General features: G+C 40.1%; 2 protein-coding genes across 3 annotated transcripts; one reads left to right on the top strand and one right to left on the bottom strand.

Moving 5' to 3' along the window:
- The first annotated feature begins 1,399 nt into the window (after positions 1-1,399).
- LOC133918219 (transcription factor ILR3-like) lies at positions 1,400-4,021 on the top strand. Of its 2 annotated transcripts, XM_062361973.1 has the most exons (5): positions 1,400-1,573; positions 2,307-2,369; positions 2,763-2,849; positions 2,950-3,112; positions 3,482-4,021. In XM_062361973.1, exons 1-5 carry the CDS (start codon positions 1,497-1,499, stop codon positions 3,773-3,775), a joined length of 684 nt encoding a protein of 227 aa, XP_062217957.1. In that variant the 5' UTR covers positions 1,400-1,496; the 3' UTR covers positions 3,776-4,021. The 2 variants fall into 2 exon arrangements, with proteins under 2 accessions (XP_062217957.1, XP_062217958.1); XM_062361974.1 differs by lacking the exons at positions 1,400-1,573; positions 2,307-2,369 and adding an exon at positions 2,398-2,509.
- A 6,577-nt stretch (positions 4,022-10,598) lies between these two features.
- On the bottom strand, positions 10,599-14,528 carry LOC133918218 (dehydrogenase/reductase SDR family member FEY-like). The gene is made up of 8 exons (XM_062361972.1): positions 14,102-14,528; positions 13,022-13,142; positions 12,542-12,659; positions 12,278-12,414; positions 11,981-12,082; positions 11,711-11,803; positions 11,260-11,332; positions 10,599-11,165 (listed from the first exon to the last, which is right to left on the bottom strand). Exons 1-8 carry the CDS (start codon positions 14,386-14,388, stop codon positions 10,900-10,902), a joined length of 1,197 nt encoding a protein of 398 aa, XP_062217956.1. The 5' UTR covers positions 14,389-14,528; the 3' UTR covers positions 10,599-10,899.
- Between the last annotated feature and the right edge of the window lie 542 nt (positions 14,529-15,070).

Here is a 15,070-nt window from a genome sequence, read left to right as displayed (position 1 = left end):
GGTGGCATAGGGCCAAACAAAAATTGGAGGACACTATAAAAAATATTTATATTTTAATTATATAAATCAAATATCGGGTACATTTAAAAGTTTATTGTAAAGATTTTTTTACAAGGGCAATACTTTAACAAGTAAAAGTTATAGCATTTAACTACTAAGGATAACACTTTTTTAGAAAACATCACGATAGCCAAAGCATGAAAAAAAAACTCATCATTCAAGAATTAGATAAGAAACAAAGCACTTGAAAGATCGAAAGATGGAGACTTCAATTGTGGGGCATTTCATAGTTGAAAAATAACCTAAAAAATTAAATTATCTTTAGAAAATTAGTGCAAGACTATAATTCAAATGATGAAAATAAACAACTGTAGCACCCGAAGTAGGAAAACACCGTCAGGTTACTGTAGCAACACTGTAGTAGTACATGCTCCCGTGACTGATACAGGAGATTCCGGATCCGAGGTCTTACAGGTAGAGGGGGTCGTATCGTTCAGAGTTGGTCACCTGTAGCAATGCTGTGAGGAGTATCAAGATGATGATTGATTTGTGAGGGGATAAAAATAATTCTCGTATAGTACCTTAGTGTAAAGATAGCGCGACGAAGATGACCTTCGTGGTAGATAACGATGGAGGCGGACGTGCGAGCGACTACGCACACTCTCCAGAAAGCCGACGCTATAGGCGAAGTGCAGGAAGAGGCACACCCTCTGGAAAAGCTTGACTTTATATGCGAAGTGCACGAGGCGACGCATCCTTAGAGAAACCTGGCGATGAATATATAGAAGACAAATATTAGATATATAGCTATAGAAGGCAAATAATGAAAGATTGAACGTATTTTTGAAATATATAGAAGACAAATATTAGACGTGTAGGTATAAAAGACAAATAATATAAGATCGAATGTATTTTTGGAAGGAAAAATAAGATTCAATTTTATTTAATGTCCGTTTAATCAACTCGGATTGACGATGAAATCAATCAAATCTATATAGAGCCACCTTAACCATCTCCAACTATTTTCCCTTTATTTTGTTCACTTACTGATTCTCTTTCTCGTTCTTGTTCTCTTTATTTTTCTTCATCTCCAACAGTTTCCCTTCGAAGAGATTCGTAAAGGTAAAGGAAAGAGGATCCTATCTTAAAAGAAATTACCTTAAAAATCTTTTCGTGAAAAAAATATGAAAAAAAAATGTTAAAATATTAAAAAAATAAAAACCCTTTGTAAAGAGATTCTAGATTGTGAAAGGAATCCAATGATATTAGATCACATGAAACAACAAGCAGACAAAACCATAAGCACAGTTCTTCTTCACCACTTTAACGTATAAACCCTCCAAACTACCAAAATTCCAAACACGCACCTACACGAGGGCCCGCATGTTAACCATCGTCCAGGGAGCATTCTGCAAAGTGCGCATCCCCAATTCGCTCCCGACCTCTCGCTCGCCCGAGCCCTAACCCTGGCCGCAGATTCCTCGGCCGCCGCGACGATGGACGGAGGCGGAGACCCTGTCGAAGATTTCCTCCTCGGCGGCGGCGACGACCTCGCCATCTTCTGCGATGGAGGGTACGGCGATAGCTGATAGCAACAAGAACCCTTCTTTTTTAGAGCAAATTGCAGCCAGATTATGGCCCGGTGCATCGATTTTATACTGTTGCGGTCGTTGTCGCTGCAGATTGTTTTCTATTTGTGGGCGGTGTTCACTACTTGATTCGGGTGGTGTAGCCTCAAACCATGTGCTATATAGCCTGCGCATATTTTTCTCAAATAGAAAGGAAGCTTATGCATCTGGCAGGAAACACCTTTGAGTCTCTGCAATTCTGTAGCCTAATCTGCTGTCTTGGTTTATGCAAGTTAGGGAAATTTCGCGAGTTTTTGTTGCTGGGTAGATTGCATTCGATATGTGCCTCTGAGGCTTAAAGAATTGCAATGCTAGTTGCCTAGTTGGTTCATAGGTGGCTCTCATCAAATGCTGATAATACTGTGAATGGTTAAACCATGTTACCAGTCTGTAGATTTTATTGCATATACGAGTGCTGATGCTGTCATCATGTCCAAGTCATTCTTAGCGACCCTTGAAGAATTGTCATTTGTGTGGTAGTTGGGATATTCTCTTCCACGCTTCATCATGCTTTATATAATATGGAAGTGATTTGCATAACTATGATACTAGATGTTTGTTTCGTCTTTCGACTGAAATGTGAGCAGCAGAATCTTTTATCAGATACTTGAGCAGCTGCACTGCCCTTGTATATATTTTCTGTTGTTCGATTTGGTACTTACTTTGTAATTGTGGCAGACTTGGGATTGAGGGTGTCAGTGGAGATGCGTGTGGATTTGAGAAATCTAATTTGGGAAAAAGGTAGGGTTTCTTATCCTTACACTTCTTTCTTATTTTTAAGTTTGTTTACTTTGCATGTAGCTGAACTCTGGGAAGGCTCTATCCTTTTTTGTGTCTTGGGCCTCTTGTCCTTCCTTTTTCATGGGTTCGATCCCCAAAAGGTTAACAACAAAATTTGGAGTTTCTAAGTTGTTAACGAGACTTTAGAACATTAAGCATGCAAATGTAACCAGATACTCTGATGCTATGAAGTCTCTTCCATAAACTTTTAAATTCCATACAACCCAGTGTGTTTCATTTCTTATGCTTGCCAACGGTATCATTAACACTACCAACATAGCGTTTAACTTGTCATTTATCTACTTTGGTATCAACATACTTGATTTGCATTAACATAACTATGATTTTGTGCAGGGGTAGACATGAACATGAACCATCTTCATCTGGTCCAAAATCCAAAGCTTGTCGTGAAAAAATGAGGAGGGACAGGCTGAATGATAGGTACTGCAAAATATACTATACCTCCAAACCATTGCTCTAGAAAGAAAGGGCACATGTGCTTGCACATATCTTAGTTCTGGTCTATTCTTTTGAATTGCAGATTTCTTGAATTGAGTTCGGTTATGAATCCTGGTAAGCAAGCTAAGTTGGATAAAGCAAACATCATGAGTGACGCAGTCCGTATGTTGGGACAACTTCGAGGTGAGGTAGAAAAGCTTAAAGAATCAAACGAGAAGCTGCGAAAGACGATCGAGGACCTAAAGGTATCTTGCTCTACAGCTTATGTTTCTTGCAAATCTTCCATTGGATTTCAGAGCCTTTGATGCCCTCCACGTACTTCTTCATGTCTTTAAACTTTTGATGTGTCCTGAAAACACATGATATTTTGTTTTTCTGCTTCTGCATACCAGGTTCCAAGCAGGCAAGCCTCGGCCTGCTAGTGCACTCATAGTCATTCACATTGTGTCTATTCTGCAGCCATTGCTTGGTCCACCAATTATATTTCTAGATTTGTGATAATTAATATGCAAGTTTAGATACCACTGGTCTGACCTCCCACACATCTATGAGAAGTCTACCAGCTGACCAAATTTATAGGCTTTAATTTATGAAATTCTCTATTATTTTTTCAGGCGGAGAAGAACGAGCTCCGGGATGAGAAGGTGAGCCTGAAGGCAGAAAAGGAGAGGCTGGAACAGCAATTTAAATCAATTAGTGTAGCTCCCACAGGATTTGTTCCACATTTCCCTCATCCAACTGCATTCCATCCCACTGCTTTTACTCCATTTGCTCCACCACAGCAAGCTCCAGGCAACAAAAGCGCTCCAATCCCCGCCACGTTCCCTGGGATGGCAATGTGGCAGTGGTTGCCTCCAACCGTCATGGACACAACTCAAGACCCAAAGCTCTGGCCGCCGAATGCATAGGTGCAGCTACTGTTGAGTGCTGACTCATGGTGCCATTTCATCCATTGGCAAATCAGACTATCTGTTAGGTCTCTGGAGAGGAAAGATGTTCGCAACTCCGGTCATGTTTTTGCTGTAACTGTCGTTTCCAGCAGTTCTTACCAACTCTTGTTCTATTGAGGGGTGATGCCTGTAATTAGTATGGATCTTAACCCTCCACTCGGCATATATTTCCATTGCCCTCTTGTCTCGTCTGTTAGCATGACCTGTTGAAACTTTGCCTGCTATTTTTTCTTTTCCCCTTCAAGATTCCGCCTTGAGCTTCAGGTATTTTTGTATAGGCTTGATACTGCTCGCCAGAGTTGGACATGGGAGCACATGCACAGCGGAAAAAACAGACTAAGAATGACGACTGAGAAGGGTAAATAGATATCTTAATAGATTTTTTTGAATCCATGGCCTTTTTTTTTCACCTAACGGATCTAAAAAATATCTTAAAAAATTAAGTGGAAGCAAATATTGAGAAACAAATAAAAGAATCGATACCCTATGACTCCATAGATGAGATATTGTGACTATGAATAAGATATAAACATAAAGTTCTATGTAAGAACATTTTATGACCCAAGTTGCCAAAAGCTCGCAACTTTATAAGAAACTCAAGAAGATAGTCATCGAGGGAAGAAACTCTCTAAATTGTGCAAAAAGCTCGCAACTTTATAAGAAACTCAAGAAGATAGTCATCGAGGGAAGAAACTCTCTAAATTGATGATAGACAAGAAATGCAAGACCCAAATTTATACTATTATACGCATATTTTATGCCCTAGCAATAAAGAGATAAAATTTATAAGGGTGGAAAAATTGTAGCAAAAAAAATGAAAATCATAACTGAAAAAGAAAAACTTGCAAGAGAAGCAAAACGAGACTAGAAGAAGATGAACACAAGCTCATACGAGAAAATCAATTTCATTAAGCACAGAGATTAGCCTTATTTTAGACAGATTACAAAACATTTTTCTCTCACAAAAGCTCTAACATATTATAAAGGTTAAGCCCATCCACTCCTCTCCAAAATCTATTACTAGGCTCTCAAACGGCTAACTTAAGACTCCTCTACAGCTCTACCTCTTTATATTTATAGGTTTAGGGAGGTGCCTTAGCCTTTAAGTTTTCTTGTTTCTAAAATACCTCTCACTTACAATGACCTACCTACCACCAAGGTATTTTGGTTCATTTCCTGTTTTGTCTATCAAACGACCGTGACACCTTCACGACTTAGCTTCGCATCGGCACTTGCTTCGCGATGATGCCATGCACACTCCATCCCTCCACGGTTTTGAGGCCAAACCTCAAAACCGTTTCGCACGCTTCTGAAAACGTGACTCACTGATGCTTGCTTTGATCCCAAGCAAATATCCCGATATCGATACGTGTACTCCGTATTGCGATCTTGACCGCAAGCAAGTCTCTCCCGCTCTCGATCCCTCAAGCCATCTTATCACTTGCATCGACATCCACTTCGCTTGACTTTGTCACCACATCGTCTTCATCCTTTCTTCCATTCTTTGCTTGACCTCTATGTATACAGCTAGGATCACCCTTAACTCCACTCAGCCTCCTTGATCATCAGGCACTAAACTCCCCGTTTGGCCCTGATCATCCTGCCGTCGACCGCCAAGTTGTATCCATCACCTGCACAATATTAGACAAGAAAACATGTTTCTTCAAACATCTAAAAACATTTCCAGTCAGCCAAACATCAAAATCCCAATTGAAGGACCAAATCCATAAAAAATTGTGACCATCGGATGTTCCAATGTGTACCCATCTCTGAACACCGGATCATCCGGCGTGTGCTCTGATCTCTTTGTTGAAAACCTTCTGAAAAACCCTCCGGTGTGTACCAAGCCCATCTCCGGATTATCCGGTGAGTACATCTACATCAAACCCCATTCTGCAACCTCTCTGATAAATGATCTGGTGTACCCTCTGGTGTTCACTCTACTCATCGCCGGACTATCCCGTGTGCATCTTCTCTCTGGCACCAAAAATAGACTTTTCTGGAAAACTATCCGATGTGTACCGAACTCCATTGCAGACCATCCGGTGGGTCGATCTCCACCTAGCACCAAAGACATACCTTCTGGAAAATTCTTGGTGTTCACATCCTCTGAACACCGGACTATCCGGTGCACAGTCTAAGTTTTTCCTTTGTATAGAAAAAGCTTTAGTGTGCACTGCCTCTGATCACTGGACTATCTAGTGTGTGCAATTTCCTAAATACCGGACCATCCGATGATGTAACACTATACTTTCCAGAATTTTACAAACTTTTTTAAAAAATTCAACATTAGTGAATAGCTTCATCAGTTTAAAACCTCTTTTCATAAATAAACAAACAACATAGGTTATCATTTCTTTTACATTGCATGCTGGATTTTACTAGGATCCAAGTAAATATATTAGAGTTTTTTTTATTTGTTTTTGGTTTTTTAAGTGAAAAATGTTTTGAAAAGGTGTTTACAAAACTCCTTAGTGAATAAGTTAATGATCTTAATGATTGTAATTCAAAACCCTTCTATTCATCATCTATTCAATTCTTGATCATACCGAATCCTTATTTAGTTCAATTCAAATCTTATCCAAATTCTTGTTTAAAGTCAATCTTTTCTTTGCCTCAAATCATATCCAAATCCAAATTTGAATTACTTATTTATGCCCATTCTTATTTAACCTCATCTTTTCTTCCTCTCGAAATTCACTCCAAGCTCAATTTAAATTTCAACCATATTCAAATTTCTCTATAAAAGTTATTATTCTAAAACCCTAAATATGTCTAAAGTGCCATTGTACCGAATCTTGCCGAATCCCAAGCTCTTTGCCGGCACATAAGTCTTCTAGAAGGCCCAACAAAAGAATCCATAAAATCTATAAATATTTGAAGAGTCCTGGACAGCCTCATCTTCCCATATAGTTTCAGAGTTCAAGATGACCTCAAATGCAAATCTTTACAATACCAAAGTAGTAGGTCTCATCGAGAGTTTCAATTTGAACCTATGTAAGTTCTCTTTTGGATAATGGAGCGGGGAGCTATGGCCCCCGAAATCAATGTTGCGTAGATAAGTTCAAGTTCAAACAATTTATCTTGTGTCGCATTTTTGGAAATCAAGCTAGCATTTTCAGAAGCTCCAATAAATACCAAAGTTGTAGATCTTTTCGAGTACTATAAGATAGAGTACAGAAAGATCCAATTTGGAGTTCAGAAGGTGAAGATATTGTCCTTGTAATACAGGGCTGCGAGAAAGGCAATCATAACTGGCTCGGAATCCAACTCAAACTCTGTGTTGTGCCATACACAGACTCCGCTCGTTCTTATCTCTTCGTCACGACTTCCTCCCTATATATAGAAGCCTCCAGGTGCCTTTAGCCCTCTTGAAACTCTAGCCACGCCTCCCCTTTGCAAATGTTGTGCCGCCTCAGTCGTTGTTCTCTATACCGCTGCCACACGTTTGGGCATGTCCAGCATGCACACCAGAGAGGAATTACTTAGATCTGGAACGACGCAACAGGAACGTGAGCCCGAATTCCAAAACCGCTGTTGTCGTTGTTGTGCACTGTCTTGATGACCTCCTTCCCGACCGTCGAAGCAAGGTAAAGACCAGCACCTACTCCTTCTTATACTCTCTTACCCCTGTTTTACTATCATACTAAGTCCCTAGCTAAGCCCTAGTCCCCACGGAGCCCTCTCTACGCCGCCACGGTCGTCGCCGTCGTAGACAGCCACGCAACCACCGATTGACATCAACGCTCCCGACCGAATATTGTACTGATTGCGATGCCCTTTCACCAGAGCGTGACCCCAGTAGTCCTTAATCACTCCACAAAACAGGTTGACTAGTAGAGCCCCGATGCCACCGGGATCGTTGCCGCAATGTCATTGTCCGGTGTTTGGTCGCGTTCTGCGCACGCATCGAATTTGCATTCGCGTTCCCCATAGATCCACAAGCTGTATGGATGTGTAAACTGTGTCACGGTGTATTCCATGTAGTCTTATATGTGAACCTAGGAGCCCTTCACTAGTTGTGCAACGACACGATCAGAACATGGTCACCAACCATAGCTTACCGTAGACATCACCCATCTCATCTCCACTGATCGATCTTCCTCTTAGGAGATGATATGACCAATACTGTGCTGTAGCATTTTGTTTCCGGGAAATATGAATGTTTCTGTTCAGATGTTTTCTCAACTTTCATAGCCAATCTCCGGGAATGCGATCGTCTTTGTTGTTGCGTCTGTTCGCGGTCACCACCAAACCTAGCAGTGTTTGTTGTTGTTTTACCACTACCTCGAAAGACCCATTCCAAAACCAATCATACCTCTAAGTTAGTATTTCCACGTTCTATGCCATATTTCTCTCTTTTTGCTTAAACGCCACTAAAGTCTAGCATCGATGTTAGTGGCTATAAACCTGATCGCCATTTTCGATGAAAATCGAACCTCCGCCACTACTACACAGAGTCGCCGGTAGTATCCTTAACCCAACAATGCATCCTTCGACCATTTGATCCATCATGGATGGTCGATACTAGACCTCAGCATACCTCTTCTTTAACCCAAGGCGCGTGGCGCTTGCATGGCATGCCAAGTTAGCGCCACATCATCTTCTTAGCCTAGTCAGCAAAGTCTAGTCAGCCCTATACTTTTAAACCTTGTGCAATGATGTTGTCAAGACCGACACTATGATTGCATAATAAAGTTTTTTTATAGGAAGATAGTTCTAGTAAATCACATTTTCCTTTTCAGCCTAATCCATCTCCCGGAAACCATTCTCCTTCATCCTAACTCTGATTTAGGCAATTTTTGCATCTAAATTTTTCTAAAATCATAACATATCCAACCATAGTGTTTTTAAAATGTTTTGATGATGTTTGGTATGTTGTTCTTAGTGTTTTCTTTGTGTTGTTTGTCGGTAGTTCCCGCGATTAGTTGGTAGCATTCTCGAACCGCTCGAGGGGCTTCAAGATCAAGATTTTGATAACACTGAGCATGACATTGGAAGGAGGCAAATGTCCTTGAACATTCTGATCCAATCTTTTCAAATACGTTTTTTATTTCAATTATGCATGCTATTAATTTTGAATCCCATTTACAAGTACTCTGTTCTACATATCTCTTATCACCCTAGTTGTCAATAGTGGCTATGTTGGGTAGCTTATGCTTAGCCTTACACAAGGGTATGGTTGGTTAAACATGACTAATGAACTATGCAACTATGAGTTGAGAATACTGGTAGTTGTTGTAGAAACATGGAATATAGGGATGTTGAGCAGAAGGTTAGATAAGGATGGTGCGATGCACAAGTATGTGGAAGCATTATGGTTGGTGGTAGTGTCTACTCAGTATTGTAAGGACCGGTTTGTGGAACGGGTAACCCTAATTAACAGTTCAACCACGAGGTCTATGTGAGTATGGCCTAACCATAACTGATCCTCAACATAGAATAAGCTAATGGTGGTGTAGGTAGGAAATATTGATACTTCCTGGAGCTACAAGGCGTAAGAGGGGGTTTTTGGGTGATGCGATGACATTTTAACGACGGTGAAACCTCAGGGGGCTTATTCTTATTGGGAATTTGTAACGACCTTGTAGTGAAACCTAGTTGCATTCTTCAGAAGTGTGTAAATGTTGTGATGTCACGAGTATAAGAGAATCACAAATTATGGGTAAAGTTGGATAACCTTTGTAGAGTGTAAAACTGATATATCAATTATGCTCACGGTTAAGAGTGACGTGATCCCTTTACTTGATTAGTTGGTTTCGGTTTTGATTTGGTTGGTGGTTTGTTACCTGTGATGGGTAGCAGTTGGATGGTTCGTTACCTGCGATGTGTAGCGGTTGGATGGTTGGTTACCTGTGATAGGTAATAGTGGATGGGCCTTGGTTACCTGCAATGGGTATCAAGATGGTTGGGTTGGGAACCTAATGTGGATTTCAGGTAGTTAGAAAATATGTGGAGAAGTTTCTAGATGTTGGTAATAATATGACGAATCGGCTAGTTAAATAGAATGATTTTATAACTCTTACATCAGCATAGATGACATTTATGCAAACAAACATCTGAGTTCAACCATTTTTGATATTAGTATCATGTCATACTTTTCCACACTTGCTGAGTATTTCATATACTCACACTTGTAATACCCAAACAGTATTGCTTAGTCGGGGAAGATATTGAAAACTTCGTGGAAGATGGCACATTCTAGGTTGTGTTTTTCGCCGATTGTCTATGAGTCGCCTAAACGAATATGAAGGCTACACTTAGTTCCGCTGTAATGTTTTTACTTTTTTGACCCCAACTGATCCTTTTTGTAAGATCGAATGTATAAGTTAAGGATATTATTTCTGTTATTTAACATATGACATCCTTACATGTATTAAACATCTTGAACACACATAAACCGTATTTAATTTTATTCGTTAAAACCCGGTAGGATAGGTGAATATAAATTTCTTAAACTCAGAGACAAAAACACAACTCAATTTACTTTACAACTTTGATCGAACATGATTATATTTGCAACATATAAACATGCTCATACAACTAAAACTCATCAAACCAAAACTATAATCTTATCAATCACTTATCATAAATAGACCAAAATACATTTTCAGTTAGTTTCTCAAATAAAGTAAATCATCACACGATCCACATCTGATCCATGTAATTTGTCTGCGATACCAGAAATGAAGTTTGTTCACCCTAAGAACATCTGTTCGCACTTGGAGTTTGGAAAAAATAAATATTGCTTCAGAGGGAAAAGGAACCCAGAATATATATGTCATCCAATTTTTGTCCCAAGTATAGTACTATCATTGATCACAAATAATAGGTGAGATGTGTTTCTACAACTAATTTACGATATCCTTTTTGCACAAAAAAAAACCATGACCTCAAACTAGAGCAAAGATGCATAATTGTTAACAAACTCAATTTTTTCTTTTTCCATATTTTTTTCCGAGGTCCACCAAACCCAAACGTGAGAAAAAATGATATAACAAAAGGTGCTCTAATAAAAAAACTGGAACAGACACAATACGAAACTGCAAACTAAAAGCGGTATGATTTGGATCTGTGATATCCTATTCTGCCTCCTGTTGTCCATAGCGGCACTGAACTGTTTCCCCTGCGATGAGCTTCTCCAGGGCATCTGATGGGAGGCCAATCATCTCAAGAGTCTTCTCCCAAACTAGCTGCGAAGTTTCAAGGTTGTGTGCTTCTTCAGATGCATTCATTGGATTACAGTCGTATGAAATGCAAGCACAAACAGGCCAGTCTTCAGACTTCAGCATCTCACAGTATTCTGGAACTTGGGCGTCAGATGCCGCAAATAGTGTACCTCTTGAACCTGAATTAGATCCAGGACGAAATATTTGTGTGTATCAGAAGATGTATAAGTTGTTAGCTGATAGAAGGCAACGGCAGAAGTTCAATAACTTCACCTTCTTGAGCATCAAATATGAAGTAAGGAATCAAATGATATGCAGCTACAACAATTTTGGGAAGATCTCTTGCCTGTGTAATGTAACGAGTGTTAACATTTAGTGAATAAACAGAAAGAAGGACAGAAGAATGGGTTGATAAACTGTATTGCGAAGGTACTGTGTTTCATCAGGATGAGTGATAAAGATACTTCGTTAGGGAAAGTGATGGAATTCATAATACATGTGAACCAATCATGCAACAACATATGTACCTTTTAATTGAGGTTTTTTCCTTTCATCTGTCATTATGTTCAGTTACAAGAGATTGCTACCTAACCCTTCATATATTTCTCAAAATGTGAATGTTGGGTAGGCAGACATGTTATAAGGAAGTTATCATTTTCACCTCCTAAAACAGCACAAATGATTAGACCAAAAGAAAAAGAAAAGAAACGGGCATGGAACTCACAACATTCGTGTCGACAATCCCAGGAGAGACACAAATAATGTTGATGCCAGCTTCTGCAGGAATTCTCTTATGAAGCATGCTGCTAAATTTTACCTGAGTGAAACCAGAATAATTGAGACCTAACTAACAAGAAATAGCATGCATGGGTAGGTTAAAGGGAAGTACTTTTACTGCAATGGAACAGAAGAAAAACAGTTATAAAGTATAAAAAGAGAACTAGCATTTCAAAGGGAACAACCTTCTATTAACAATCTGTAACAAATATAGTACCTGCGCCAACTTGCTATTTGCGTATCCCAACCAACTTCTATATTTCCTTTTTCCAGATCTCAAGTTCATATCTTCAGCATCAACAAAACCTACTGTGTGCATCTGTAATTGAAGACAAACATGTCAGATGTTGGTAACATATTCACAAAAGAATCATAGAACTGCTACTTAGTTGATTCTGGATTGACGTTTATAATTCAAAATGTTAGGGTTAGGATAATAGACGATTGCATTCATGGTAGGAAACTGTGCCCACGGTACCCACTAGAGCAGAACTAGTGAGAGTAGAAAACTCACAATTGAATTGACATTGACAATTCTGCTGGGAGAACCTCGAAGAAGGGAAGGTATAAGCAACATGGCCAGTAATGCAGGTGCAAGATGGTTCACTTGCATGTGTTCTTCGTGACCATCCTTTGAAAAACGCTGCGGCTCTACATGAAAGGGAAAGAGTTGATTATCTCTGGTACACCTTAATTACTCTACTATGCTAAAACAAAACCTAAATCGATTTAGTAAATCAAAATCCAAAGGTTCATGTTAATAATAAAGTGCACATACCTCCTATAGAGAAGATGCCAGCATTGTTGATCAACACGTGTAGGGGTGCCATACGAGCATTCCAGGCATCAGCAAATTTTACAACCGAATCGAGGGAGAGCAGGTCAAGTTCCATAACCTTAAAGAGTAATGTTTCAACAATGTCAAATACTCAAATAGCCTGCAGCTGAACTGAATCAATAGTTATGATTTATAAGTGTGCCTTTAGTCTTTACCTATCAAGATATGCATCTCTTGTGATTGATTATAGATGCCAAGTGTGACCATACACATAAGCAACATAAGTAGTTAAGTACATACATATTGCTTAATATTCACATAGAGCTCATCTTGACTCAATAAAATCAAAAGCTCAAATTTATGTTGACGCATCAAATTGGAAAGAAAAAAGATAATATGTCGGCAGACAACAATCAGGTCACACTGTATAAAGCCCTCTTTCATCAACCAGAACCCTGTAGCAAGTGTCTTCAAAATTACCTCAGCATTTAGTGGCCTTCCAGTTTCTAAATTTTCATTCTGCCATTTCTGAATCAACTCTTGTGCCACCTTGGGTCTCCTAACTGCCATCACAACATGTGCCCCAGCCAGCGCGAGTTGTCTGTTGTGAACATGAAGGTGAAAACATCCAGTCAGTATCAGATTCAGAGCAAGATACTAGCATCTTATTTGGAGCTTACTGATTTATAGTAGTTTTGTACCATGTTTCATGAAAACATACCTTCTTGTGAAAATTCCCACAGGTTGAAGTAAAATGGAAGGTAACAAGAAGACTTAGTTGCTCCAATAAGAAATGGAGGTGAATAAATAAAGAGATCTTGCAGAGTAGTTTGAAAGATTTTTTCATAACTGATGGAATACATCAGAACAAGCCCTTGGACAAACGAACTAGGGCATGCTAAGCAGCCAGATGAAGATTTGACAGGTTCAGCAGTCAGAAGTTAGCAGAGTCAGTTTGTGAAGTATTTGGTTTATCAATGAAGATTAACTACAACCAAATACCTAATGCCCCCTTATTTAATTCAATATGTGCATGAACGAGAAAGACATGTATCATATTAGTATACTTTTATAAATTTTAGGTTGACACATAAGTCAATTCACTTGATTTTCACCTGTATGACAAGATGATTAAGCCATGCTTGTTTTCCACATATACCAACAAAATGAACAAGTCAAGTTTACTATTTTTTTCCTTTTTACAGTCCGTATCTTGAGTACCAGGAAAAAAAATATCTGAGAACTTTAGTTAAGCAGACACCACCTAAAGTCAGGCCTGCTTATCTTAGTACCCATACACTAATACGTTCTGCTCTCGAATAGATTATTCTTTCGAGATTTTTTTTTTGGCGAAGGAATTATTCTTTTGCATTCAAGAGCCAAAAGTTGCAGCTATCCATCATGGAGGAAGCAAATCGCAATGGCCGGCTGAAAGACCCATCTTTCGTTGTCGGCAAGACGAAGGATCTAATAACAGAAAGAGATTCCATTCCAATCTTTGGACACCGAATCCATCCATCTGTAAGAGCAAGAGCAACAACAAGCGGGGAGAAGAGCAACCTGGCGATCTCGAGGCCGATGCCGCTGGTGGCGCCGGTGACGACGATGGAGACGCCGTCGAGCGGGGGCAGCTCGAGCGGGTTGGCGAGGTGGCTGGCGGCGATACGCTGGAATAGGAACTCCCCCACGATGGCCAGCCATCCGCGGCCCCACTCCAGCCACCCCAGCGCATCCCTCCTCCCCCTCTCCCCGCCGCCGGACGGCGGGCCAGCCTTGCCGTTGGAAGAGGAGGCGGCGCGCTCCCCATCCGCCGCCGGCGCGCGACGGAGGCGCAGGTCGCCGGCCATGCGGGAGGACTGGAGAGGAGAGAATCTTTGAGAGGAGGCGACCGCGACGCCGGCTTTGTGGCCTCCTGCTCAGTGGTGGGTCGAGCGAGATGGCGATCTACACCAGCCAGCTGTGGCTGTGTGCAGACCTGCCGTCTCCTCCTCCATTTGTTCATGGTACATTCCCTCCTTTTTAAATTCTTTTATTTATATCTGGCTACCTCTGAGAAAAATTCAAAACTAGACAACGTACATAAATGTATTTGTCAAAATAGTAATATATAGTCGTATTTTTTTAATTTAGCATCCGTATACTGCACACGGTGTACCGAAAATGAATTTTTGATACAACGTGTAACAAAAAGCCATTTTCAGCACACAGTGTGCTGAATATGGCACTGTAGCCCATATTCGGAACACCGTGTACCAAATATGGACCGTATTCGGCACATGATGTATTGAATACGGACTACAATGTCGTATTCGGCATACGGTGTGTCGAAAATACTTTTTCCTACCAAAATGTGCATGTTGCATTCTTTTGCGCGTGTTGTTATTTCATGTAATTGTCAAATATGATCGTGTCCGGCTGCGGTTTGATTCTGTCATTTGATACCGGTATGTTGTTATTTCTTGTAATTGGCAACTTTTAGCCAAATTTGAAATTATTTGCTAATTTAACTATCATTTGATGCCGGTGTGT

Source organism: Phragmites australis, chromosome 5, assembly GCF_958298935.1.
Source record: "Phragmites australis chromosome 5, lpPhrAust1.1, whole genome shotgun sequence".
Taxonomy (NCBI): Eukaryota; Viridiplantae; Streptophyta; class Magnoliopsida; order Poales; family Poaceae; genus Phragmites; species Phragmites australis.
This window is presented reverse-complemented; position numbering and strand designations above follow the sequence as displayed.

What these genes read in the sequence shown, in the direction of transcription:
- LOC133918219 (XM_062361973.1), top strand. Translation starts at nt 1,497, where the DNA reads ATGGACGGAGGCGGAGACCCTGTCGAAGATTTCCTCCTCGGCGGCGGC. An exon ending in GCCATCTTCTGCGATGGAGG is followed by an intron (nt 1,574 to 2,306) that starts GTACGGCGATAG and finishes TAATTGTGGCAG; the next exon opens with ACTTGGGATTGAGGGTGTCA. An exon ending in AAATCTAATTTGGGAAAAAG is followed by an intron (nt 2,370 to 2,762) that starts GTAGGGTTTCTT and finishes GATTTTGTGCAG; the next exon opens with GGGTAGACATGAACATGAAC.
- LOC133918218 (XM_062361972.1), bottom strand. Translation starts at nt 14,388, where the DNA reads ATGGCCGGCGACCTGCGCCTCCGTCGCGCGCCGGCGGCGGATGGGGAG. An exon ending in GAAGGCCACTAAATGCTGAG is followed by an intron (nt 12,660 to 13,021) that starts GTAATTTTGAAG and finishes TTACTCTTTAAG; the next exon opens with GTTATGGAACTTGACCTGCT. An exon ending in CAAATAGCAAGTTGGCGCAG is followed by an intron (nt 11,804 to 11,980) that starts GTACTATATTTG and finishes GGTTTCACTCAG; the next exon opens with GTAAAATTTAGCAGCATGCT.